At 44.6% G+C, this 26,735-nt stretch overlaps 1 protein-coding gene across 6 annotated transcripts in view; it reads left to right on the forward strand.

Annotated features, from left to right (window-relative positions):
- The first annotated feature begins 1,783 nt into the window (after window positions 1-1,783).
- Window positions 1,784-26,735, forward strand: part of DAGLB (diacylglycerol lipase beta) — a 28,537-nt gene continuing 3,585 nt past the window's right edge. For 2 of the 6 annotated variants that reach the window (XR_010026240.1, XM_063143127.1), the window contains exons 1-14: window positions 3,819-4,007; window positions 8,214-8,365; window positions 11,474-11,648; window positions 15,531-15,792; window positions 17,029-17,154; window positions 17,882-18,009; window positions 19,080-19,206; window positions 19,938-20,021; window positions 20,758-20,835; window positions 22,886-22,966; window positions 23,103-23,230; window positions 24,051-24,119; window positions 24,224-24,296; window positions 26,383-26,636. Coding sequence is in view for 5 of the 6 variants with exons in the window: in XM_063143127.1 (XP_062999197.1) it covers window positions 3,841-4,007; window positions 8,214-8,365; window positions 11,474-11,648; window positions 15,531-15,792; window positions 17,029-17,154; window positions 17,882-18,009; window positions 19,080-19,206; window positions 19,938-20,021; window positions 20,758-20,835; window positions 22,886-22,966; window positions 23,103-23,230; window positions 24,051-24,119; window positions 24,224-24,296; window positions 26,383-26,636 (1,904 nt within the window). In the remaining variant the exon portion in view is untranslated. Of the gene's footprint in view, window positions 1,871-2,243; window positions 2,431-3,818; window positions 4,008-8,213; window positions 8,366-11,473; window positions 11,649-15,530; window positions 15,793-17,028; window positions 17,155-17,881; window positions 18,010-19,079; window positions 19,207-19,937; window positions 20,022-20,757; window positions 20,836-22,885; window positions 22,967-23,102; window positions 23,231-24,050; window positions 24,120-24,223; window positions 24,334-24,665; window positions 24,991-25,360; window positions 25,442-26,382; window positions 26,637-26,735 lie in introns of those variants that run through there. The other 4 variants (XM_063143128.1, XM_063143129.1, XM_063143131.1 and 1 more) reach the window with 4 other exon arrangements.

Raw genomic sequence — 26,735 nt, forward strand, 5'->3', positions numbered from 1 at the left:
CCCAATTAAACAGTTCAGGGGTGAGTGGGTTTTCTCCCCATGTAGTTACGTAGAACTTATTTCCATCCTATGATTTCCAGAGGCACAAACCAGACACTGCAACAAGTCCACATTTCAATCCTGTTCTCTTATCTCATGGCTGGGCAACTTGTGACCCACCTGAACTGAAACTCATCAGCTATGCTGTCTAGGATTTATTTATTTAATTACATTTATATACCGCCCCACAGCCGAAGCTCTCTGGGCGGTTTTGCAGTCCAGTGATATCTGGAGGGCTTCAGGTTGTCCACCCCTGCGCATAATCTGCTTAAGCAACACCTAATGATGCAGCACCTCAAGAATCTATCTGCATCTTCCCATCTGATAGACGCTACCTGCCAGCAGTGCTATTCAACTTAGGACAAACAGGCCAGGCTTGGGTTTTTTTTTTAAAGAAGTACCTCAATCAGAAATTGCAATATTAAAAAATCAGTGGGTGAACAACTCCCAGGACGCGAATACCGGCTAACCCGAGGAAACAATTCTATACAGTTAGGGGTAAGTCCTTTTGAACACGCGTAGACTTGGGCTGGGAGTATGTTAAGGAGTGCGATTCCATGAGACAAGGCGCTAGTGCTAATGGCTTTTTTTAAAACGGTATTTGACAAGGAGTTTCAGCAAATGCTAGACTGGTTGCGTTTTTCCGCAGCGCCACGCACATGTCTGGATAAGGAAGGGCGTAAAAGCAATAAGAGCTGGGCTCTTAAGGACTCCATAGTGAAACTTGCGGTTGCAGTTGGCAGATGTCTTCGAGGGCAGGACACAATACACAATACTCCAGAATTCATGCAGAAACTTGCAAATAAAGCAGGCAAGTTTAATGGTTCCTTTTCATTGCAACTCTAAAGCACAAGAGCCGACTTGGGAAATGGTGGAGGAAAAGCAACGGTAGCTGTGTTGGCCATAAATAATTCAAAGATGCTTAATGGAGCAAGTACCTTAATTAAACCAACTCAAAGATCACGCCACCCCCGCCAAATGTGCAAGCTTTCGAGATTTTTGCAATGTCTTGCTTGAAGAAACCTGTAGATCTCGAAAGCTTGCACTTTTTTGCGACCTTTGAACTGTTCTATTAAGGCATTCTTCTATTATTGGTATTTAAAATATTTCCAGGTTGCCTTTCAGAGCAGCTTATACTAAAATAAAATATGTGGATTTTAAGTCATCTTTTCTATCTTATTACTTTTTTGGCGGGCAGATGGTATTACTTATTTGAACGCGAAAGACAACTTCTTTGCCGGTTAACTCGCCCACCGCTTGTTTTAGTTTCAATTCGGACATGATCACTCCTAGCAGGGGAGGCTGGTGACTCCGATCTCGGTGGGGCTGTGAATCCATTCTGGGTTTCACTCAGAACCAGTCAAAGCTCTAAAGAAGCTATCTCCAAAATAGGCACTTTAGACGCCTCCTTTAGAGTTCTGAGTAAAATCCCAAATGGACTTACAACCCCACCTTAATCGGAGCCACTCTGCCTCCACTGACTCCTCGGTATTTTCCCACCCGCTGCATGCAGGAGTCAAATCTGAACCGGAACGTTGTGCTGCGTGGAGCTCTCTTGTGTAATACCTACCTCTTTGACATGAAGCTTCCCCTTCTCTGCGGCCCCCCTCCTTTGCGCATGCTCCTCTTCCAACACCGGCCGGCAAACAATGGCAATGGACTTCCACAGGCTCGCGGCGGGGTAGGTAGTGCGCAGGCGTACACGAAAGCCGCCCGCTGGAGGAGGAGGTGTTGGGAAGTAGAACCCAGAGGTAGACGTCAGTGCGTCATGACGCCGTGTTGTCAGTAGGTGACCTGCTTTCGAGAGAAGCAGAAGGCTGGTGCAGAGCAGGTAGGGCTGGCGTGGCACTTCTGAAGCTGCAGAAAGGGGGCGCTGTGGCCTGGGGGTGGGGAGGGTGGCCTTGTAAGGGGAAGGGAAGCCTTGGAAGGATTTGGGGGGGCAGGAGGGGGGTCTCCTGAGGTTGTGGGAATTGGTAACGGGGCTGCTTAGGTCCCACTAGGAGAAGAAAAGGGCAGGGGTTGTTTTTGCAAGGGGAAAACATGGTTTGGGGAGGAGGGTTAAGTTCCCAGAGGGGTGTTTGTTGGCAGGAAAACTGGGCCCAACCTAGAAAAGGGGTGTATGTTAAATGTAATGTATTTGTTTTTAAATTAAAACGAAATGAAAATGTCACAGGTGATTTATACATGTGTGCCTAATTCTACAGGAGACGCTGCAGCGAGACTTAAGGCAGCGTGCCACCCTGTGGAATTTGGCACACGCCTGCCACAACCCGTGACGTATAATAACAACAACGTTTGGAAGTTCTGTTGTAACCTGTGTAAAGGACGAATGGTTTTGTTGTGGTAGAAGCCGCTCCTGTGGGTTCAGGTCTAGGAGAGCAAAACGCTGCCGTAAGTCTTTTTGGCCTTTTTAAGTTGCTACGAGGTGATGGTTACGCCCTGCACCTGTTGGGTGCACACTAGGAACTAAGTCCTGTTCAGTTTAGTTGGGCTTGCTAGCTGCAAGTCTGTTGCAACAAATGCCACAAAGAGGCTTGTGGCATCTTAGCGATTAAAGCGCCTGAAGGAGGCTCTAGTCTGTGAAAGCTTATGCCCTGGTAAAATCTGTTAGCCTTTAAGGTGCTAAGAAACTTCTGGCAGTGTTTGCTGTAACAAACTTTAGAGTCTTGTGGCACCTTAAAGTCTAACAGTTAGAGTGGCATAAGCTTTCATAGGCTAGAGAACCGCTCCAGCGAGCAACAAAAGTTTGTGCCACAATATATCCTTGGTCTTTTAAGTAGGGTGACCCTATGAAAAGGAGGACAGGGCTCCTGTATCTTTCATAGTTGTATAGAAAGGAGAATTTCAGCAGGTGTCATTTGTAGGCATGCAGTACCTAGTGAAATTCCCTCTTCATCACCACAGTTAAAGCTGCAGGAGCCCTGTCCTCTTTTGTATCTGGTCAAGAGAGCAGGGCTCCTGCAGCTTTAACCGTTGTGACTGAGAGAGAGTTTCACCTGATGCTGCATGCATTCTACATAACTGTTAAAGATACAGGAGCTCTGTCCACCTTTTCATATGGTCACCCTACTTTTAAGGTACCACATGATTCTCTTGGTTGGGTGTTTAAGTGGATGACATATCTTCAGTCAGTGAGGCTTCACTGGAGCTTATAGGAATAAATAGAGAGTAAAGCTAAAAGCAGGAGGTTGGAGGGGAATTTTGGTGGATGGTGACTGCAGAAATGTTACCTGGAGGAGTTTTGGAGGACAAATGGGAGAGTGTTGAAGGGTTTGGGGATCAGGTGAAGTAGGAAGTAGATCCAGACACTGCAAAATCTATGTGGTTCCAGTGTGGTGTAGTGTCTAGAGCATTGGGCTGGGACTCAGGAGATCTGGGTTCTAGTCTCCACACTTCGTCATTAAGCTTATTGGGTAACTTTGGGCTAATAACTAACTCTCAGCCCAACCTATCTCACAGGGCTGTTGTGAGACTAAAATAGAGAGGAGGAGGAGGACTTATGTAAGCTGTCTTGAGTTCCTTGCAAGAGGAAAGAAGGCGAGATATAAATGTAATAACAATAATAAGTAAGGCACTGTGACACTTTGCAACAGTGGAGTTAACTAGGGGATGTACAAGGATAACTTAGTTAAGAACGAAGAATGGGCCTACATTGCAATGTGTCATTAGACCTGAACTCTGACCAGTACCATAGAGGGGGAGAGGAGAGAATGGCTGAAACTTGATCAGAACTGAAATTAAATTGGTATAAGTGTATTTGGGTCAAAAACTGATATTTTCTCAGGCTGGAGAGAAATACCAATGAGATTCTGTAAGTGCTTGTATGTTCTCCTGCAGGTGGTGAGGAACAGGAGTAATAACAAGGTCTCCACCATGCCTGGGATGGTGATATTTGGGAGGCGTTGGGCCATAGGCAGTGACGACTTTGTCTTCCCAGGAGCCTTTGAGCTTTCAATCAGGGTGATCTGGTAAGATCTATGGCGTAACACGGTTATGTTGTCAATAGAAGACAGGGTACTACCACAAAATAATAAGCATTGCAATGCTTAATTTCTTTAATGAAATATGTTAGCAATTTATCTCATGCAGATCATAGAATAGTAGAGTTGGAAGGGGCCTCTAAGGCCATCAAACCCAACCCCCTGCTCAATGCAGGAATCCACCTTAAAGCATACCTAACAGATGGCTGTCCAGCTGCATTTTGATTGCCTCTAGTGTGGGAGAGCTCATGACCTCCGTAGGTCATTGGTTCTATACTACTCTAGCATTCAGGAAGTTTTTCCTGATGTCCAGCTGGAATCTGGCTTCCTGTAACTTGAGCCCATTATTCTGTGTCCTGCACTCTGAGATGATCGAGAAGAGATCCTGGCCCTCCTCTGTGTGACAACTTTTCAAGTAATTGAAGAGTGCTATCAGGTCTCCCCTCAGACTTCTCTTCTTGCCAAGTTCTTTCGGTTTCTCCTCATCGGGCTTTGTTTCCAGAACCCTGATCATCTTCGTTTGCACTCTGATTTGGAAAGTCTGGTCTTTCTTGTGTGGGGCACTGATTGTGGTAGATTAATTTTAAGGGGAACATCTTCTGCACATGGTCAGAGGCACCTCTTTGAACTCTTCATGTCCTAAGGCTGAACCTTGGCACTGAATTTGAAAGGAAGCGCTGGAGTGAAGCGCTGGGAAGTCATTATTCCAATTAAGCCCTGAAAGGACATGCCTGTATTACTAACGTGAACAAGTTTCAGTCCTGTTTAACCAGGACACATAAAAGGATTTCTTAACACAGTGCGTAGTTCAACTATGGAATTCACTCCCATAAGATGCAGTGATGGCTGCCAACTTGGATGGCTTTAAAAGAGAATTACGCACATTCGTGAAGGATAAGGTTATCAATTGCTGCTAGTAATGATAGCTGCACCACACTACACTAGTGTGGTGTAGTGGCTAAAGTGTTGGACTGGAAGCCAGGAGATCCAGGTTCTAGTCCCCACTCAGCCATGGAAACCCACTGGGTGACTTTGGGCCAGTCACAGATTTTCAGTCCAACCTACCTCACAGGGTTGTTGTGAGGATAAAATGAAGAGGAGGAGGATTGTGAACGCCGCCTTGGGTTCCTTGGAGGAAAAAAGGCGGGATATAAATGCAATAATAAATAAAATAAAAACAAATCTTCAGGATTGGACGCAGCATGCCTCTCAGTGCCATTTGCAGGGGAACATAAGTGGGAGGGTGTTACTGGATTCATGTCCTGCTTGTGGGCTTTCCATAGGCATCTGATTAGCTATTGTGGGAAGAGAATGCTGGACTAGAAAACCCTTTCATCTGTTTCAGTGCAGCTCTTACGTTTTTAACTACTGTGATTCCTAATCAAGGGACCAGAGTATACAGGAGCTAGAGATCCCTGATGTGTAGTCCGCCGTGATTGTTATTCCCCAGTAAATGATATTCAGAAACGTACTACGTTGCCGCAAGACTCTTAGTTGTTTTTGAGAATTGTAGTTATAAGAACATAAGAAGAGCCCTGCTGGATCAGACCAAGGGTCCATGTAGCCCTGCACTCTGTTCACACAGTGGCCAGCTAGCTGTCGACCAGGGACCCACACACAAAAGATCGGGCAACAGCGCCCTTCCACCCATGTTCCCCAGCAACTAGTTTGTACAGGCTTACTGCCTGATACTGGAGGTTAGCACTTCGCCATCAGGACTAGTAGCCATTGATAGCCTTCTCCTCTAGGAATTTATCCAACCCCCTTTTAAAGCCATCCAAAATGGTAGCCCTCACCTTGTCTTGTGGTAGTGAGTTCCATAGTTTAACTATTGCACTGTGTGAAGAATTACTTCCTTTTACCTGAGCTGAATCTCCCACCAATCAGCTACATGGGATGACTCCAGGTTCTAGTATTATGAGAGAGGGAGAAAAATGTCTCCCTATCCACATTCTCATTTTTTTCCCTGGAGCCTTCAGTCACTGTTGAAAACAGGTTACTAGATCAGTATTAGACTGCAGGTAATCCTATATCCAGGCATCTCTGAGCTCCTATCCACAGGTCTTCTGAGGCAAGGTTCGGCTGACAATCAATTTTTATTGTCAACTTCAAGCTGAGAGCAAAGCTGCTTATACTTCAGTTCTCTGTAGCCGACAAATTCTCAACGACTAGTTTCTCCTTCTTGAAAAATAATGCAAATATCAGTGCTTAGGTTTTACAGTATGCTCAGCCTTGAAGCAGCAGATGGTATCCCTTTCCATTTTCCCCCCCCCCCCCCCCGAAGTGTCTGAAGAAAAGTGCAATTGAAAAAAGAGAATTTAGGGGAAATCCAGTAAATTATCTAGGGCAACCTTCCACCACCTGATATCCTCAAGATGTTTTGGAGTATAGCTCCCACCATCCCTTATCATTGGCCGTGCTGGCTGGAACTGATGGGATTTGTAGTCCAAAACATCTTTAGGACACCAGGTTATGTGAAGACGGATTTAGGGATTAATGTTATTACTGAGATGTAAGTATTGTTCAGGATTGTTTGCCATTGGAAATGATTATTAAAAACACAACAAACAGCAAGAGAGAATTAGCAGGCTAGAAAGATGAATAGTCTACCAAAGTTCTATATTACTAATATTCCTTTTCATTAAAAAAAATTATTATACTGCCTTTTCAGGCTGAGCTTTCCCAAGGCAGTTTACAAGGTAAATTGTAATATAGGCTGTTTGTATTTTGTTGCATGTTATAGAAGGCAGATGTTATTGTGACAATCTCTCATTCCCAGAAATGCTATCCCTTAAGCAGAGTTAAGAGGTTGTGTAATGTTTATTGTTGTTGTTAATGATGGTTTCAGTGATACTATCCAAGAGGAAGATTCATGTAAGGCACAATCCTGTGTGACTTATATCTGTAGTCTCTGTGTGCTGTCTGATTATATGTTTTCATGTAAATGATTTTACACTTTGTATCAGGGTGGATTTGATTTAAATCAATTTGATTTAAATCACTACTCAGAAAGTCTCGATTTAATCATGTGACTTCCCCACCCCCAAAAGTGCACCCTTCCGCACTATATTTTACACAACTCAGAGTTATCAAAGACTCATTCTTGCTGTTATAAACTTAATATTTACAACCAGATGAAGGTTTCATTTTTAGAATAGCAACTTTTCAGATTAGTTTTACAGTTACATAAAAAAATACTGATTTGGTTATATTATTACAAACACATCACAGATAGATCATTACGAAATCATTGCGAGGTGAACTATCTCCAGTTTAATAGGTTAATCATTCTTATTTGGACAACTTTTCTGTTGTACTTTATTAGAAGGAGAAAAATAATCTTACAGAAACCTCTAGAAGAGCATGACATTGTGAATGGATTAGTGGAATTCATTTACCAAAAAATTTAAACAGCCTCATGCTACATAACTAAAAACTACTGTATTTCTTTGATTGTAAGACGCCATCAATTGTAAGACGCACACTAATTTCAGTACCACCAACAGAAAAAAAAAAACCTAAGACACACCCGTGATTCTAAGACGCACCCCGTTTTTAGAGATGTTTATATGGGGGAAAAAGTGTGTCTTAGAATTGAAGAAATTTGGTAATCCTTATTTCATGATGAATAACCTTTGGACTATAATGTATTTTAAATAGAAAACTATCTTTAGATAGATTTTTCCTCAAAAAGCATTTTATTAAAAAAATCCAATTTAAATTTAAAAAATCCATTTTTTAATTTATTTTTTAAAAGTCATTGATTTTTATCCACCCTGCTTTGTATAATGCATTTTAAAATGTTTTTTAATCTTTGTGAACATCCCAGAGAGCTTCAGCTGTGGGATGGTATAAAAATGTATAATAATAATAATAATAATAATAATAAGAAGAAGAAGAAGAAGAAGAAGAAGAAGAAGAAGAAGAAATGTTTAGACAGAAATAAGTCCTATAGCTCCCAGCACGCCCCAGCCAGCACACCCAATTAAGATTAGACTAATTATGGAAGGTTTCTCTTTCTGTGTACCCTTGTGAATCCTTAAGTGAAGATATGAGTCTTGGGGGAATGACGCTGCACTACCATACCGACATACTCCTGAGCAATGGGAATCTATAGGATTGTGCTGTGATCCTGCAGCCTGTCCAAGCGTTCCTTCGTAAATGACACCTTGTCTTTTTGTTTTGTTCCTGTAGGTGGATTGGAATTCTGGTTTTATATTCGGTACACAAAGGAGAATTTAACTGTGCCGGAGGGGGGTTGTTGCACAGCTACCTTCTCGTCCTCCTTATTCTCCTGGCAGCCATAATATGTGCACTATCTTCCATTTTATATATCAGCATGCAAGGTAAATGGTGTTCTACGTTACATTCTTTTTAAGTGCTCTCACATTGGCAGTAATAGACTTAGAATCATAGAACAGTAGAGCTGGAAGGGGTCTATAAGGCCATCGAGTCCAACCCCCTGCTCAATGCAGGAATCCACCCTAAAGCATCCCTGACAGATGCTTGTCCAGCTGCCTCTTGAAGGCCTCTAGTGTGGGAGAGCCCACAACCTCCCTAGGTAACTGATTCCACCGTCGCACTGCTCTAACAGTCAGGAAGTTTTTCCTGATGTCCAGCCGGAATCTGACTTCCTGTAACTTCAGCCCGTTATTCCGTGTCCTGTACTCTTGATATCCAGCTTCAGCACTCCTAAAAATATTGCCTAGATTATACCTAATGGTCTAACTTACATCCCATTAATTTCAATGGGTCTACTCTTAAGTAGATAGCAAAGAAGTTAAGGAAATAGGTAATACAACAAATATAAAAAAAATAATACAAAGTGTAATTATCAAAATTAACACTTAATATAAGTTTCCAAGAGCACTTATTATACACATTCAAAGTCAGTAAAAATCTTGCTCAGTCATCACAAAAAGCATAGGCCAAACACGTTTTGACGGCTTGTCTTCTTTAGTGGTCAAACAGCTAGGCTTTTATGTACTTCAGAGCAGTTTTTTTTAAAAGGGGGCTGACCTGGTTATTTCCAAATTTGAGGGATGTATAAATGTCACTCCCCTCAATGAAGAATAAAGTGCATCAGCGTTTGCAATCTGACTCAGTTTTCAAACACAAGTAGCTAACAACATCGAAACGCGTTTGGCATTTGCTTTTTGTGATGATTGAGCGCGATTTGTATTGTGTTATTGACTTTGAATGTGTATAATAAGTGCTCTGGGAAACTTATATTAAGTGTTAATTTTGATCATTACACCTATTTCCTTAACTTCTTTGCTATCTACATTTTGGTTTTGGTTAAAGTTAGCACCTGTTTTTTTGCTCTACTCTAAATAGGACTAACATTGGCTACAACCTAGAGGCATTTATATGGTGAGCTGCCAGCAGACAGCTGTTTCACTTTAAGTGCATTGTTCAGGAGCTAGCAAATAATAATTGTAGGTGTTCGTTGAATATAATTGCAGCATATGACAGTGCTTTGCTCCAGCAAGACTATATAGTTCATCTTTAAAGAAGCCAAGGGATGATACCGCCGCCACCTTCCAAGTTCTTGTCAAATAAATCACGTTTTATAAGAGAGAGTAATAAGATATCATCGGTATATGTGTTATAACAATGTAGTGATCATTATTATGTGTATATTAGAGGTGCTATTTGTGGCGTTACAGCCCACAAGTCAGTTCCCTAATGTATGTCTGGAATTGGTAAGTCTGTGGTGTGTTTAGAATGTTGACCTGAGTGGGTGGAGTTAGAATGTCTTAGGAGGGGAAGGAGTGATATATAAGGGAATGACTGAGGGGATTGAGGGGGGACGTTTGGGTACTCTTAGAGTCTGTAGCCTTTAGTGCTTTAGCTCTCTGTGTGTAGAGTACTTGGGTTCTGGAGAATTTGAGGTCCAGTGTAGAGAGTGGTGTCTTTTGAGGGTGGTGTGCTGATAGTTAGTGTATATTAATCAAAACTGATAATAAAGAAAGTTCAAGAGTGAATGTGTGAGAGAAAGGAAAGCGTGTATGTGAATGAGTGAAAGGATTGGATGAAAGGTTTCAAAAAAGGTTTTGAAATGTTTTAATTTGAAACAAAGCTTGTGAACTTTAAAAAATAAATTTTAATCATTTTTGTTTTAACTACCACAAAAATCCCACGTGTCTGTTTGGCATTTATCATCTTAAGTTTACACATTCAGCACCCACTCTGACAATCATTCACCTAAGCAGATATAACTCACAACGCATTATTATATAAATTAAAATCCATTCTCCATTTTAAACCCCTTTCTCCACATAGTTTGGAGGAAGGTGGTTTTTATCCCTTGCCTCAGGCGTATCAAACGGTGGTGCTTGGCTTGAGCAGGGAGTAGCCGCGGCCGGGTCTGTTGTTCAGAGCCTGTGTCGTGGCACTATTCTCCGGTCCCTGGGAGAGCATCCCAAAGACCGTAAGATGCATCGGAATTCAGCTTCCAAGGTTGGATATAGAGCTCTGAACTCAGAGGAGGAGATCTGATCCTAGATCCTCCTTTCTCTGCCCCTCTGGAAAGATTCATACTCTGTGGTGTAGTGAAATCTGGGCTCTCATGGACCAAGGCTGGCACTTTTTTGTTAGCAGCGAGGCTGATTTCATTCCCCCCATGCCCCCCCCCAAAAAAAATCTCTCCTCTGGGCTTAGCTACAATCCTCACCATAGCTGGGGGGAAATCAAGTTCCTCAACACAAAAGATAATTGTTCCCATTTGTAAAGATCTTAAATTTAGCAGCCTGCAGGCAGCACTTTACTGTGACTAGGTGTGAAGTGAGGCCTTTTACTACTTAAATTTCCTTCTTTCTTTGCAAGGATTGATGATATGAAAATCTAGGTCACAATTATATGATGTTATTATTATTATTATTATTATTATTATTATTATTATTATTATTATTTTATTTATTTCTTACCCGCCTCTCCCTTTGAATCGAGGCAGGGAACAACATTAGTACAATACAGTATAAATCAGATACATAACATTAATTTAAAGCGCATATAAAATCAATACAGCATAGGAATGACAATCAACAGATCTTAAAAATTCTTGGTCTGACATTCATCTGGGTAGGCCTGCCAGAAGAGATTAGTTTTTATGGCTGTCCTAAACTTGGAGAGAGAGTAAAGTTGACGGATCTCCTCCGGCAGGCCGTTCCACAGTCTGGGGGCGGCAGAAGAGAAGGTCCTCTGGGTAACAGTTGTCAGCCTAATTTTGGCTGACTGAAGTAAGTTCTCCCCAGAGGACCTGAGTGTGCGGGGCGGACTGTACGGGAGAAGGCGATCCCACAGGTAACCTGGACCCAAACCATGTAGGGCTTTGAAGGTAATGACCAACGCTTTGTACTTTGCTTGGAAACTAATTAGCAGCCAGTGGAGTGAGGTCTTTTTTTAAAACCTCCAAAACTGTTTTATATAACCGATACAACTATTCCTTTCAGGAACCATTTCCAATCCTGGCCCAAGGAAATCTCTTCCTAAATTGTTGTACTTGCGCCTGGCCCTTTACTTGCCAGAGCTGGTCTGGGCTGTTGTAGGAGCCGTTTGGGTATCGGACCATGGAGTAAATTGTGAAAGGACTATGATAAGTGCCATATATGGAACAGTCATTGCCAGGTAAGGATTATTATGTTATTTTGTTTCTATGCCACCCAATAGCTAAAGTTCTCAGGGCAGTTCACAAAAATGAAAATCCTAAAATACAACATAATATAACTTCAGACAGTGCATAGTTAAATTATGGAACTCACTACCACAAGATGTAGCGATGGCCACCAATTTGGATGGCTTTAAAAGGGGGCTGGATAAATTCCTGGAGGCAAAGGCTATCCATGGCTACTAGCCCTGATGGTTGTGTGCTATCGCCAGTATTCGAGGCAGTAAGCCTGTGTGCCCCAGTTGCTGGGGAACATGGGTGGGAGGGTGCTGTTGCACCATGTCCTGCTTGTTGGTCCCTGGCCCACAGCTGGTCAGCCAGTGTGTGGACAGAGTGCTGGACTAGATGGACCCTTGGTCTGATCCAGCACAGCTCTTCTTATGTTCTTATAAAACCTTTAAATAAAAGTCAGCAGCAGTGTAACAAACATTTTAAAACAAAATTGAAGGATTGAAAGGGCTTATTTATTTATTTATTACATTTTTATACCGCCCAATAGCCAAAGCTCTTTGAGCGGTTCACAAAAATTAAAACCAGAATAAAACAACCAACAGGTTAAAAGCACAAATACAAAATACAGTATAAAAAGTGCAACCAGGATAAAACCACGCAGCAAAATTGTTATAAGATTAAAATACAGAGTTAGAACAGTATAATTTAAATTTGTTAAAATTAAGTGTTAAAATACTGAAAGAATAAAAAGGTCTTTAGCTGGTGACGGAAAGAGTACAGTGTAGGCGCCAGGTGGACCTCTCTGGGGAGCTCATTCCACAACCGGGGTGCCACAGCGGAGAAGGCCCTGCTCCTTTCTGGAAAATTAATGTCTATTCCTGGCACTGAAAAGACTGCAATGTAGGCGTAAGAGCGTTCTGCAACTGGGGTGCCACCATGAAAAAGGCCCCGAGTTATTATTATTATTTATTTTATTATTTATTTATATAGCACCATCAATGTACTACATACATTGGCTACATAAGCAATGGCTCCGACTGACTGAATGTTATAGAAACAGAGGGTGTCCTGGCAGAAAGCGGTTATAGAAATGTATCAAATAAATAAATACAAATAAACGTGTATTTCCTGGCCAGGCTTCCATTCACCCCTGAGCTCTGATCAAACGTTCCAGAAGCACAGGTGTTGAGCCAGTTTATTTATTTATTTATTTATTTTAGAGTATTTTTATCCCGCACCTCAGCCAAAAGGCTCTCGGAGCGGCTTACAATGTATCAATAAAGAAGACAGTCCCTACCCTCAGGCTTACATTCTAAAAAAAAAAAAAAGACGTGACACACAAGGAAAAGTGGATGGGGAGGGAAGAGGGAGAAAATAAAAAGAAATTAAGGAGACTGTTTAGGCTGGTGGGAAGGCCCTGCTCTGTCCTCTCATCTCCCAATGGAGGGGCAAACCAACAGCTCCTTCTTCCCCACAAGGTGAAGATGTTAGCCCTGGGGGGAAGGGGGTCCAACTGAAGCAGGCCCCAATGGTCCCTGCCTGCTCCAGTCTCCCTCGCATCTTCTTCCCCACAGGGTGAAGATGGCAGTTAGCCCTGTGGGGGGGGGGGGTTTCAACTGAAGCAGGCCCCAATGGTCCCTGCCTGCTCCAGTCTCCCTCGCATCTTCTTCCCCACAGGGTGAAGATGGCAGTTAGCCCTGTGGGGGGGGGGGGGGTGTTTCAACTGAAGCAGGCCCCAATGGTCCCTGCCTGCTCCAGTCTCCCTCGCATCTTCTTCCCCACAGGGTGAAGATGGCAGTTAGCCCTGTGGGGGGGGGGGGTTTCAACTGAAGCAGGCCCCAATGGTCCCTGCCTGCTCCAGTCTCCCTCGCATCTTCTTCCCCACAGGGTGAAGATGGCAGTTAGCCCTGTGGCGGGAGGGGGGGGGGGTGTTCCAACTGAAGCAGGCCCCGATGGTCCCTGCCTGCTCCAGTCTCCCTCGCATCTTCTTCCCCACAGGGTGAAGATGGCAGTTAGCCCTGTGGCGGGGGGGGGTGTGTGTTCCAACTGAAGCAGGCCCCGATGGTCCCTGCCTGCTCCAGTCTCCCTCGCATCTTCTTCCCCACAGGGTGAAGATGGCAGTTAGCCCTGTGGCGGGGGGGGGGGGTGTTCCAACTGAAGCAGGCCCCGATGGTCCCTGCCTGCTCCAGTCTCCCTCGCATCTTCTTCCCCACAGGGTGAAGATGGCAGTTAGCCCTGTGGCGGGGGGGGGGGGTGTGTTCCAACTGAAGCAGGCCCCGATGGTCCCTGCCTGCTCCAGTCTCCCTCGCATCTTCTTCCCCACAGGGTGAAGATGGCAGTTAGCCCTGTGGCGGGGGGGGGGGGTGTTCCAACTGAAGCAGGCCCCGATGGTCCCTGCCTGCTCCAGTCTCCCTCGCATCTTCTTCCCCACAGGGTGAAGATGGCAGTTAGCCCTGTGGCGGGGGGGGGGGGTGTTCCAACTGAAGCAGGCCCCGATGGTCCCTGCCTGCTCCAGTCTCCCTCGCATCTTCTTCCCCACAGGGTGAAGATGGCAGTTAGCCCTGTGGCGGGGGGGGGGTTCAACTGAAGCAGGCCCCGATGGTCCCTGCCTGCTCCAGTCTCCCTCGCATCTTCTTCCCCACAGGGTGAAGATGGCAGTTAGCCCTGTGGCGGGGGGGGGGGGGGGTTTCAACTGAAGCAGGCCCCGATGGTCCCTGCCTGCTCCAGTCTCCCTCGCATCTTCTTCCCCACAGGGTGAAGATGGCAGTTAGCCCTGTGGCGGGGGGGGGGTTCAACTGAAGCAGGCCCCGATGGTCCCTGCCTGCTCCAGTCTCCCTCGCATCTTCTTCCCCACAGGGTGAAGATGGCAGTTAGCCCTGTGGCGGGGGGGGGGGGGGGGGTTCAACTGAAGCAGGCCCCGATGGTCCCTGCCTGCTCCAGTCTCCCTCGCATCTTCTTCCCCACAGGGTGAAGATGGCAGTTAGCCCTGTGGCGGGGGGGGGGGGTGTTCCAACTGAAGCAGGCCCCGATGGTCCCTGCCTGCTCCAGTCTCCCTCGCATCTTCTTCCCCACAGGGTGAAGATGGCAGTTAGCCCTGTGGCGGGGGGGGGGGGTGTTCCAACTGAAGCAGGCCCCGATGGTCCCTGCCTGCTCCAGTCTCCCTCGCATCTTCTTCCCCACAGGGTGAAGATGGCAGTTAGCCCTGTGGCGGGGGGGGGGGGTGTTCCAACTGAAGCAGGCCCCGATGGTCCCTGCCTGCTCCAGTCTCCCTCGCATCTTCTTCCCCACAGGGTGAAGATGGCAGTTAGCCCTGTGGCGGGGGGGGGTTCAACTGAAGCAGGCCCCGATGGTCCCTGCCTGCTCCAGTCTCCCTCGCATCTTCTTCCCCACAGGGTGAAGATGGCAGTTAGCCCTGTGGCGGGGGGGGGGGGGGGTTTCAACTGAAGCAGGCCCCGATGGTCCCTGCCTGCTCCAGTCTCCCTCGCATCTTCTTCCCCACAGGGTGAAGATGGCAGTTAGCCCTGTGGCGGGGGGGGGGTTCAACTGAAGCAGGCCCCGATGGTCCCTGCCTGCTCCAGTCTCCCTCGCATCTTCTTCCCCACAGGGTGAAGATGGCAGTTAGCCCTGTGGCGGGGGGGGGGGGGGGTTCAACTGAAGCAGGCCCCGATGGTCCCTGCCTGCTCCAGTCTCCCTCGCATCTTCCAGTTGTGAGCTCTGCTGTTCTGCCCACAACGCTGTCGATCGCTTGCAAGGTTTTCGACTTGCCAGAACCAAGAATTTCTTGGCACGGCTTTTTAGTGAACATGTGAACTGAGCCATGCCTAGAATATCGGAAACGACGCCCTGATTGACCTGCATTTCTCCAATCTCTCCCCTGTTCTCCTCGGCAGCTGGATAATCATCGTCTTCACTGTCGTGGCCGTCGTCATCGTCTTCGATCCGCTGGGCGGAAGGAGGAAGATGTACATTGTGGATTGCCCCAACCGTAACCTGGAGAGCAGCCAGTCGGGGCAGCTGTTCTACAACGTCAAGAAGACGGCAACCCGGGTGTGGGAGAAAAGAATCCGTTTGCTGTGCTGTTGCATCGTGCAAGACGACGACCATCGAGTGGCTTTTACGAGCATCGCAGAGCTTTTCCGCGCCTACTTCTCGGTAAGAAAGAAATGCTTGGGGTTTTTTTTTCCTCCTTCTTTTCTTCTTTCTTTTTTATATACTCTATGGTTCTCTTCGCGTGGATGGTTATTAGTCGCTGAACTATCTAAATCAACATTTAAAACATAAAATACTCTCTTTCCCACCCACCCTAATTCTATAAAAATTCTGTAAGTTTATGAAAAATGGCAAAAGAGAGAGAGAGATGCTTTCATTTGAGTCGTAGGTAGATCTTACTGGAATGTATTTTGCATAGGTCTCTTAAGATGCCTTCGTGCTCCTTCTGGAGCATCTGAGAGCCAGTGTGGTGTAGTGGCTAAAGTGTCGGACTGGGAGTCGGGAGATCCGGGTTCTAGTCCCCACTCGGCCACTGGTGACTTTGGGCCAGTCACAGAGTCTCAACCCAACCTCTACCTCACAGGGTTGTTGTTGTGAGGATAAAATGGAGAGGAGGAGGATTACGTACGCCGCCTTGGGTTCCTTGGAGGAAAAAAGGCGGGATATAAATGTAATAATACATACAATAATACATAATTTAAGCTCTAATCGCTACTCCCTGGGCTTTCAAAGAACTTGGAACAACTACTTCTGAACCTACCCTGTAAAGAGAGAAATACTGGGCTGCCTTTCTCTAAACATGGCTATCCTGTACAGTAAACAAAAGAATATTAAAGTTGCCCACATATGCATACATTCGTTCCTTCCCTCTTCTCAAACTAATATTGTTGCTGAGTATTGTGCGGAAACCCCAGCCTATGAGTCTGATTTATCCTGCCGGGTTCCCAGTCTGGCCTGGATGGATCCCATGCAGTGCAGCTCAATTGCCATCTTCTCCTGTGCTTTTCTGAATCCCTAAATTGACCAAAGTCTAGTTTAGTTCCATAACATGCAACCATCTCCAAGGTATCAGAGTTCCGTAAATTCTAAACTTTTAGTGTCCATTTTTTAAAAAACACCCTCCCCCTTGCACTGTCCTCTCATCTGCACTTATCAACAGCATGATCTGTTTTATTTTTTAAAAAAAATCTTCCTTTCTTTTCGAATTCTCCCATTCTTTTCCTTTATTCCCCATTCTTTTGTTTTCTTCCTTTTAAAAATAATAATAATACCATAATAAGCAAATTAGCAGATGCTACAGTGATAACTGTAAACGGTTTATTAAGACACAGAACAGGGGACGGAATCATTAGAAATGGGGTGTTATTGCTATGACTTGTTCTATATTTCTCACTGCAGGACACAGATTTAGTGCCTAGTGATGTTGCAGCAGGCCTGACTTTGCTTCACCAAGAGCAGGATAAGGTGGAAAATTGCCTTAAAGATCCTGAAGAAGTTCTTACTCAGTCACCACTATCTCCTGCGGTAAGCCCCTCTGGTTTTATTTATTTATTTGATTGCATTTCTATACCATCCAATTGCCAAAGCTGTGCGGGCAGTGTACAACAATTAACACCAGTGTGGTGTAGTGGCTAGAGTGTTGGACTGGGAGTCAGGAGATCCGGGTTCTAGTCCCCACGCGGAAACCCACTGGGTGACTTTGGGCCAGTCACAAACGCTCAGCCCCACCTACCTCACAGGGTTGTTGTTGTGAGGATAGAAATGTAGGATTATGTACGCCGCCTTGGGTTCCTTGGAAGAAAAAAAAGGTGGGATATAAATGCAATAAAAATATATAAAAAATAAATAAAACGAGAAAATACAGCAACGTGACAAAATGTAACATGAAACTTTTTAAAGAAAGTTTCAAACTTCAGATAAACCAGAGTAAAAATCAGCATCCCATGTAAAAATACAATAACAGATTTAAAGCAATGGAAACTAAAATGTGTGGAAGAATAAAAAGGTGTTCACTTGGCTCCAAAAAGGCCACAATGTAGTGCCAGGTGAGACTCTCTGGGGAGGGCATTCCATGAGCAGGGTGCCACCACTGAGAAAGACCTGCCCTTAGCCAACACCTGCCTCATTTCAAAACTACTCGACATTAGGGACACTGTCTTGACTACACTGATGTACTCCTTCCCAGAAAAGACTGGCAGATTAAAAGCTGTGGTTTGTCTCTCATTCTCTCTCTCTCTTTTCTTTTTCCCAGGCAAATGATTTGGATGAAGAATTAGAAAATTCCGCTCATTATATGAAATTTGCTGCGGCTGCTTATGGCTGGCCTTACTTCATAATGGCAAATCCTTTTACAGCGTTCTGTAAGCTTAAAGGGGACTGGTAGGTTGGCCCACAATATTCTAAACAACCACAAAAAAGAATAAACTTGCGATTTACATTTTTGTATGTGAACGTAAATGTGAAGTACGACAGCTCCTGGTGCGAGGAGGTTGCTGCATGCAATATGGAGTTTGAGAATGGTGTACCTGTGGATTAGCCTGTTGGGAACTATTTTCCATAATTCAGCACAGGGAACGTTTCAGAGAGCCAGTGAGGTGCAGTGGTTAGACTGTTGGACTTGGGAGACCTGCGTTCTAGTCCTCACTTGGCCATTACAGATTAGATCCCTGACAGACAGAACTTTCCTCCCCGCATTAGCTGAGTTGGGAGGGGCTGAGGCTCAGTGTTCTTGTACACAAGTACAAGAACCAGGTTTAAGGGTTTTGTACTTATGTACAAAGCCCTAAACAACTTGGGACCAGGATACCTGAGAGAGTGCCTTCTCCCCTACCAACCTGCCCGGTCACTGAGGTCATCCGAGGGCCTGCTCCTGGTGGTTCCACATAGACCCATCCTCCGATTGGAGTCCACCAGGGGAAGAGCCTTAAGCGTGGTGGCCCCCCTCCTATGGAATTCCCTGCCTCTGGAGGTCAGGCAGGCACCAACTTGGTATTCCTTTCGGCACCTCCTGAAAACGTCATTGTTCCAGGAAGTCTTTCCTTAATGACCAGCCATGGTTCACGGTACATTTTGCTTCTTTTAAAATCTATTTGCAGTGTTTTATTCTGTTTTTATGTTATTTTATCTTGTACACCACTCTGAAATTTTCAATGGGGACCGGTATATAAATATTGTAAATAAATAAATTGATACAGGCAATATCTTTCATACATTTGATAGTTCTTTTGGGCTGTTTCAGACATCTGATTGTTTTTCCATGTTAACTTGATGTGATGCGAAGAAAGGGTTGCCAAAATGTGTGTGTCCATGTGCGTACGTACACGCATCTGTTCAATACTGGTTTACTGGATCAATATCATTGTGTATTTTCATGAGAAGTTTCTGCTACTTGGAGGAAATTTAACTGGTCTGAATTTTTCATGTCTCATTTTCTTCTTCTGATTTTTAAGTTGTAGAAGCAGCCCAACGGAGACGGATATTATTGGTGGCGACCATCTTAACATGCATTTTGGATCCATCTTAAAAATAACGGGACTGCAGTATAGAGACTTTATTCACATCAGCTTTCACAATAAAGTAAGCAGTTTGAATAAAAGATCCTTCAAGTTCATTCTTAATTTCACAGACTCTCAGCCCAACCCACCTCACAGGGTTGTTGTTGTGAGGATAAAAATGGAGAGGAGGAGGATTATCTATGCCGCTTTGGGAGGAAAAAAGGCAGGATATAAATGTAATAAATAAGTAACTAACATAAATGGCTTTTTAAAAAGGGCTACCTAACTATGTGGAAGAGGAGTCCATCAGCCACTGGACCATGGTAGCCTAAGAAAGGGATGCACAGGCTGCATGTGGCCCCCATCCCCATGCGCGGCCCCTGTGCTTTGGCGCGGCCCCACTGAAATTCACAGCATTGTTTAAAAAACAAAACCTAGTGGTTTGCAAATGATTTTCAGCAGCCAACTGATACAGAGGGGTAAAAAGCAACAAAATTACCTTGAAAGTAAGGTATGATTGCCTACTATGCCCATTTATAGAGGTTTCCTACTGAACACACTGTCATTTCTCCACCCCCTGCTGCTGACAAACATGCGGCCCGTGAGAAGGTCTAAGGGTTTGAAAGTGTCCCCTAGGCCCAGCGAAGTGACCCATTCCCTTGTTACAGGGGTGGGCATCTCCCTGCTTACATACCTTCCAAAGGCGTTTGGCTAACCCCTGTCAGATGTTGCAGCACTGACCTAAATGGACTGTTCGTATGAGCCAGCGTGGGAAATCTCATGCTTTTCATGCCATATTTCTTGTGTTTTCAGATTTTCGAGATACCGTTCTTCGTTGCATTGGATCACAAGAAAGAAGCCATCGTAGTAGCTGTAAGGGGAACCTTGTCGTTTGAGGTAGTGCTTCTTTGCACGGCTTGTTACATTTTGTTATTTACTACTTGCCATGGGTATTTGCTGGTTATGTACTCCTTGGCACGGGTGTCTGCTGAATGTGAAATAATGCCTGGGTTCACACAACACGCTAAACCACACTTAGTGGTTGAGCGTGGGTTGTTGCCGAACCGTGGGTTGTTTGTTGAACGGTGGTTTTGTGTGCTGTCTAAACCGAGAACATTTTCCGCAGGGTGGCTTGTTAGCCACGCAGTGTGGCTTATTTTTCTCAAACAAGCCACTTCGAGAACCCATGGGTTGTTGATGGGTTGTTCAGTGTGGTTAGTATTTAAGCTAGCTCTTAGGCTGGTCTATATTTTCCCCCATGGTGGGATCATGGCAGAGGGCTAGGGGGGCTTTCAGTACTTCATTTCCAGAGCCTCCTCCGCTCTCCCACATCACGCCCTCCCCAATCTGACCCCTTTCCACCCTCTCCAAGGGTCAGAGCTCTGTCTCCAACCTCGCGGGGGAGATCTGGTCACTCTCAGTGCCTCCTATCTAAGGATTTCAGCCTTAAATGCTACATGCCTTAATAATATCAATGAAACTGCCACCAAGAATATTTTGATCTTAAGATCCTCTTTCTTCTAATGTCTAATGGTGTCAGCTGTGAGAAGATGTGCCTCATACTGGCCGCAATGGTGTTTGTGATTACACCAGTGAAAATGTGTAAGCTGTATTTTACTTACTTTGCCTTCAGGATATCCTCACGGATCTCTCAGCAGATTGTGAGCACTTAACTCTAGAAGATGTCCTGGAAAACGGTCTTGTACATAAGGTGGGCAAGTATTTCTAGAACAGGTTTTTTTTATTGACCTGATAAAGCAAACTTGAATGTTCTTAGGCAAAGTAATACTGTAAAGACGGTTGACATGACTGGTATTTTCTCCTTTCCAACTTAAGGGCTAGTAACTTGAAAACTAGCTTGGAAATGGAGAAGCCTGTGTACATCCTCACTAGCGCTGCCATGTCTAACATTGGTTTGTTTTTACAATATTTACATCACACCTTTCTGTCCTAAAATAGGACCCTCAAGCCAGCTAGTGACCGTGATAAAATCAATAAAACAAAAAATAGAGGCAGAATTAAATAAAAACAGCGGCCAGTAAAACTTTGCAGATATTGAATCGTCCCAGAGTGCCCAACGACAAAGAACATCTATGGAAGATTGACTTTAGCTGATGCTTTAATTGTGCAGGCACAGAGAAAAAGAGCCAACCAAGTCTTGGGGCAGTGAATTCCACAGGCGGGGTGCTACAACCGAGAAGGCATATTTCGACCGATTTCATGGCAGCTCAGATGGCATTGGGACACAGAACAGGGCTCCTCTGAACACCAAATTGTTCAAACAAGATCGTATGAGTGGAGATGGTCCTATAGATATCCAGGTCCCAAAACCAGCACCTTGGACAGCCCTCCACTGGCAGAGGAGAATGATGTTGCAGACAGATTAGGAGCAACTTTGGTGAATGAAGCAAGGGGTGTTGGCCACCTTCTAAGGTTTAGAGCAACTTTTCCTGACTTGGTGCCTTCTAGATGTTTTGGACTGTAAACTCCCAGGATTCCTGACCATTGGCAGAACTCACTAGAACTGATGGGAGTTGGATGTCCACAGCCCCTAGAGGCATTAAATTGAGAGGGCCTTCTCTGCAGTGGCCTCACACCTTTAGAACAAACTCCCATCGGAGGTGCACCATGCACCGTCCTTGCAGGTTTTGAAGAAGGCCTTGAAAACATTTTTATTTATTTATTTATTTATTTCATTTCTATGCCGCCCAATAGTCGGAGCTCTCTGGGTGGTTCACAAATATTAAAACCATTCATAGTATAAAACAACAGTATAAAACCATAATATAAAATACAATATAAAAGCTCAACCAGATAAAAACAGCAGCAATGCAAAATTACAAATTTAAAACACCATGTTAAAGTGTATTTATAGATTGTTAAAATGTTGGGAGAATAAAATGGTCTTCACCTGGCGTCTGAAAGCATATAATGTAGGTGCCAAGCGAACCTCCTTAGGGAGCTCATTCCACAGCCGGGGTGCCACAGCAGAGAAGGCCCTCCTCCTGGTAGCCACCTGCCTCACTTCCTTTGGCAGGGGCTCGCGGAGAAGGACCCCTGAGGATGACCTTAGGGTCCGGGCAGGTACATATGGGAGGAGGCGTTCCTTCAGATAGCCTGGCCCCAAGCCGTTTAGGGCTTTAAATGTTAATACCAGCACTTTGAATCGGGCCCGGACCTGGACTGGCAGCCAATGAAGCTGGAAAAGGACTGGCGTGATGTGGTCTCGTTGGCCAGTCCCTGTTAGTAAACGGGCTGCCCTGTTTTGTACCAGTTGAAGTTTCCGGACCGTTTTACCGTGGCCTTTTCATGATATGAGTACTGTTGCTGCTGTTCTTGTTGTTCTTGCTGGTTTTATTGTCGGTTTTATTGTTTTTACTTGCTATTTTATTGTGTTTATGTTTTTATTGTTTTTAACGTTTTAACTGTTCTTATGTATTTGATTGTTGTAAGCCGCCTTGTGAGGGCTTCTGCCCTGAAAAGGCGGCCAAGAAACGTTTTAAATAAATTAATAAAATTGGGGATGGCTGGTTTAAAGTCTAAGCCAGAGGTAGGCAAACCCTAGTGTCCTCCAGATGTTTTGAACTACAAATCCCATCAGCTCCAGCCAGTATGGCCAATGGGTTTATGGGAGTTGTAGATGAAAATATCTGGAGGGCACTGGGTTTTACCTACCCCTGGTCTAAGCAGTTCTCTACAAAACTGCATCCAGTTTTGAAACGGAGATTCTGTTTGTGTCAACTTAAAATTCTGTCTCCTAGGGGATAACCCAGGCTGCAAACTACATTTACAGAAGACTAATAAATGATGGGATTTTGAACCAAGCCTTCACTATTGCTCCTGTAAGTTGTGCCTTCCAAACTCTGAGTATACTTTTTCCCTAGCAAGTTCTGATAGGACAGTGGCGTTAAGCTGCTGATTCCATCAGGACTTCTGTCTTCATCCTAGTGTTTCTTTTCTTTTCTTTTTACTCTCTAGGAATATAAGCTAGTCGTCGTTGGCCACAGCTTAGGAGGGGGAACAGCCTCCATTTTGGCCATCATGCTCAAAAATGCTTTCCCAGCCCTGAAATGTTACGCTTTCTCTCCACCTGGGGGTTTATTAAGGTAAATTGTGACGATTTTATATTTTCATTTAAGGGCAGAAATCCATTGAGAAATCAAATAGATCAATCAAATCATCTGGTAGCTTAACTCTGGTTACCAATTCTGTATTGGTACTGTCCATTCTGGTCTGTTTAAATCAGGAGTGGGGAACCTTAGGCCCAAAGGGTCAATTCTGGACGGCCTGCAGTCCCATTCTGACCCTCTAGGGTTCCCCAATAGGCCCCGCCCCTTCCTCCATTTGCAGATTGTCTGGTGGTTTCCTATATTTTGTGTAGTTTTCTTCCTATTCCAAAAGTTTTAAATGCATCTCTTAAACCTTAGGTACTGACAGTAAGAGATGCTGATATTTTTTGTCTTTGGCTCCGCCCACCACAGGGATGCGCCCCCCAAAAACCTCCCCAAAATTGAATTTGGCCCTTGGGCCGAGAAAGATTTCCCGCACCTTAAAGATTTAAAGTCTTGCACTTCTGAAAAGTGCTCCAATGATGCATAAATATAGGGCGGAAGTGGAAACGTTTAGCTCTGAATATATTTTTAAAATACTGTTAGTCTTTCATTTATATTTATTTTCTCAAAACAGAGATTGTAGTAGTGCAAACAGCAGACATGTCAAGTATATTTTTCCGTGAGTATATTGTGTAGCTATACTCAGTGTAATCTGGCCTTGTTTAGGGATTTAATGGTTTTATTTAGATTTTTATTTTTTAAAAAATAAATTGGAAAACTCTTAAAAGAACTCTCACTGTCCATGTCTGCATTAGTACAGTCAATTTACTTGTTTTCTTCCTTTTCTGTCCCTCGTTCTTCTCGTCCTTTTAAGTAAATCACTTGCGGAATATACTAAGCAGTTTATTGTGTCGGTAATCGTTGGAAAAGACGTTGTTCCAAGGTAAGGAACCAACTTACAATATAGTTCAACTTGAACCCCAGCGAGCTTGATGGATGTCTTAAATGCTGCTTTCCCACCTCCTCTCTATTTTGTGTATCTAACAGGTTAAGTATGCCCAACATGGAAGATCTGAAGAGAAAGATCATTAGAATAGTTGCCAACTGTAACAGGCCCAAGGTAAAAACAACAACAACCCACAGATGTATTGTGGCAGGTGACATTTTTTTTTTTTTTTTTAAGGAAAGGAACCTCTCGTGCAAGCACTTGAGTCATTACTGACTCTTGGAGGGACGCCAGCTTTCGCTGACATTTTCTTGGCAGGCCTTATAGCGGGGTGGTTTGCCGTTGCCTTCCCCGGCCGTTATTACCTTTCCCCCAGCTAACTGGGTACTCATTTTACCGACCTTGGGAGGATGGAAGGCTGAGTCGACCCGAGCCAGCTGCCTGGAACCAGCTTCCGCTGGGATCGAACTCAGGCCGTGGGGAGAGTTTCAGCTGCAGAAACTGCTGCTTTACCGCTCTGTGCCACAAGAGGCTCTATGGCAGGTGACATTTTTAAGCAGAGTTGTTTACCCAGTCATTTCTCACACTCCTTAAACTCTGAAGCCACCTTTCTTAACTTCCTGTCCTTTGTGTGCCCATCCCAGTAATCCGTAATATCTTACTTATGTATTTGTTACATTTGTATTCTGACTTTTCCTACAAGGAATCCAAATTGGCTTACATGGTCCTCCTCTCTGTTTTAACTTCACAACGACCCTGTGAGATAGATTAGGCTGAGTGTCAGTGACTGGACCAAACTCACCCAGTGAGCTTCATGGCTGAGTGGGGACCAGAACCCAGATCTCCCGAGTCCTAGTCCAACATTCTAAACCAGCCTTCCTCAACCTGGGGCGCTCCAGATGTCTTGGACTACAACTCCCAGAATGCCCCAGCTGGCTGGGGCATTCTGGGAGGTGCAGTCCAACACATCTGGAGCGCTCCAGGTTGAGGAAGGCTGCTCTAACCACTACATCACACTAGCTCTCATAGGTGAATACGTGTGGAAATTTCCATGCACAGTTGCATGCTGCTGCACATGAGGATCTGTGGACTACTAGTGCAGCACTGGCTTTATTTATTGCTTTGTTTTGCTATTTGTACAGTGCCATGCACATTTATGGCACTTTAAAAATAAATTGATGACGATGATATACTAACCTTATAAACCATTCATTCTCTAATCTTTCTTGGATGAATAGAACAGGGCGCCTCTGGACTCCCTCCTTCTGGGAACTTAGGAAACAACTTTTTACTCAGTCAGACCATGCACCCATCCAGCCCAGTATTGCTGACACTGACTGGCAGCCGCTCTTCAGGGTTTCAGGCAGGGTTTTTTCCTAGCCATACCTGGAGAAGCCGGGAATTGAACCTGGGACCTTCGGCATGCAAAGCAGGTGCTCTACTACTGAGCCACAGCCTTTCCCAACTTGGCTAATGAAAGGAGGAAGGTTCTGTCTGCCAAGGATCTTATCCCTCCCTGGAATTTTGTGTTTTCACACTTTCAGGTATCTGTCTACCCTGCAAGGGGCAGGAGTTCCCCACCACAGTTTGAGAACCGCGCTTCCTAAGTGACAAAACATTCTAAAATACATGCAAGTGATGCCTTATGCAAAAATGTTTACTTTGCATGAAGTTGCTCTGTTCTAAGTGTGCAGAACATGGGTTGTTCTTTCTTTCTTGGAGTGATTTAGGATTACAAAATAAAGACACGGTTAATGTCCATGTCCAAGTATGTTCATGGCTCGATACCTGTAATTAAGTTGTGACTTGCTTGTGTACAGGGTTCAGCTGGGTGGCTGTGGAACTGTGACATGAAATGTATTTTTCTCCAACAGCAGCCTGCGATGCTACGTGGGAAGTTTTCAGAAATGGATTATAATATGACATTGGAGTTGCCTATTCACAAAGACAAAGTCATATTCCACTAAGCTCATACTAGCCTGTGTAACTATCGTTTGAGCCCAGGCCACTAGTTTCATGATGGAATTCATCGAAGATGACGTGTCTTGAGATTTTTCTTTCTGATCTGACTTTCATTCAGGGCTGGGGAGGCAAGACGGTTGCTGCAACTTAAGAATTGCAGTCATAATTTTGGAATAGCTTAGAATTAATGTGGGTGTAAATGTTCTTTATAATCTGTTGTGCTCACAAATCAAGACGATCCCACCTAAGCACACGGCTCCAGAATTTCTCACCTGCCCTTCTGTTTCCCATTGTGTAGTACCAGATCTTGCTGCATGGATGTTGGTATGCAGTGTTCGGAGGGGAACCTGATAACTTCCCAACAGAACTGGATGGTAGAAACCAAGACGCTTTAACCCAGCCTCTCCTAGCTGAAGAGACTTTAATGGTTCATCGGTCACTATCTTACACTACTCTCGATGACGACTCGCCTTTAAATTCTCCTCCTCAGTATCCTCACCTGTTTCTCCCGGGGAGAATCATCCACGTTGTTGAAGAGAACAGCACAAGAAGGTGAATCGATGACTCTTTGTTATCAGTGCCAGTATTCTCTCTGCCCCTCTTTGTCTCCTGAATCCATATGTGCATTTAGGAAACAAATATTTTAGCAAG

Source organism: Elgaria multicarinata, chromosome 17 (genome assembly GCF_023053635.1).
Source record: "Elgaria multicarinata webbii isolate HBS135686 ecotype San Diego chromosome 17, rElgMul1.1.pri, whole genome shotgun sequence".
NCBI lineage: Eukaryota > Metazoa > Chordata > Lepidosauria > Squamata > Anguidae > Elgaria > Elgaria multicarinata.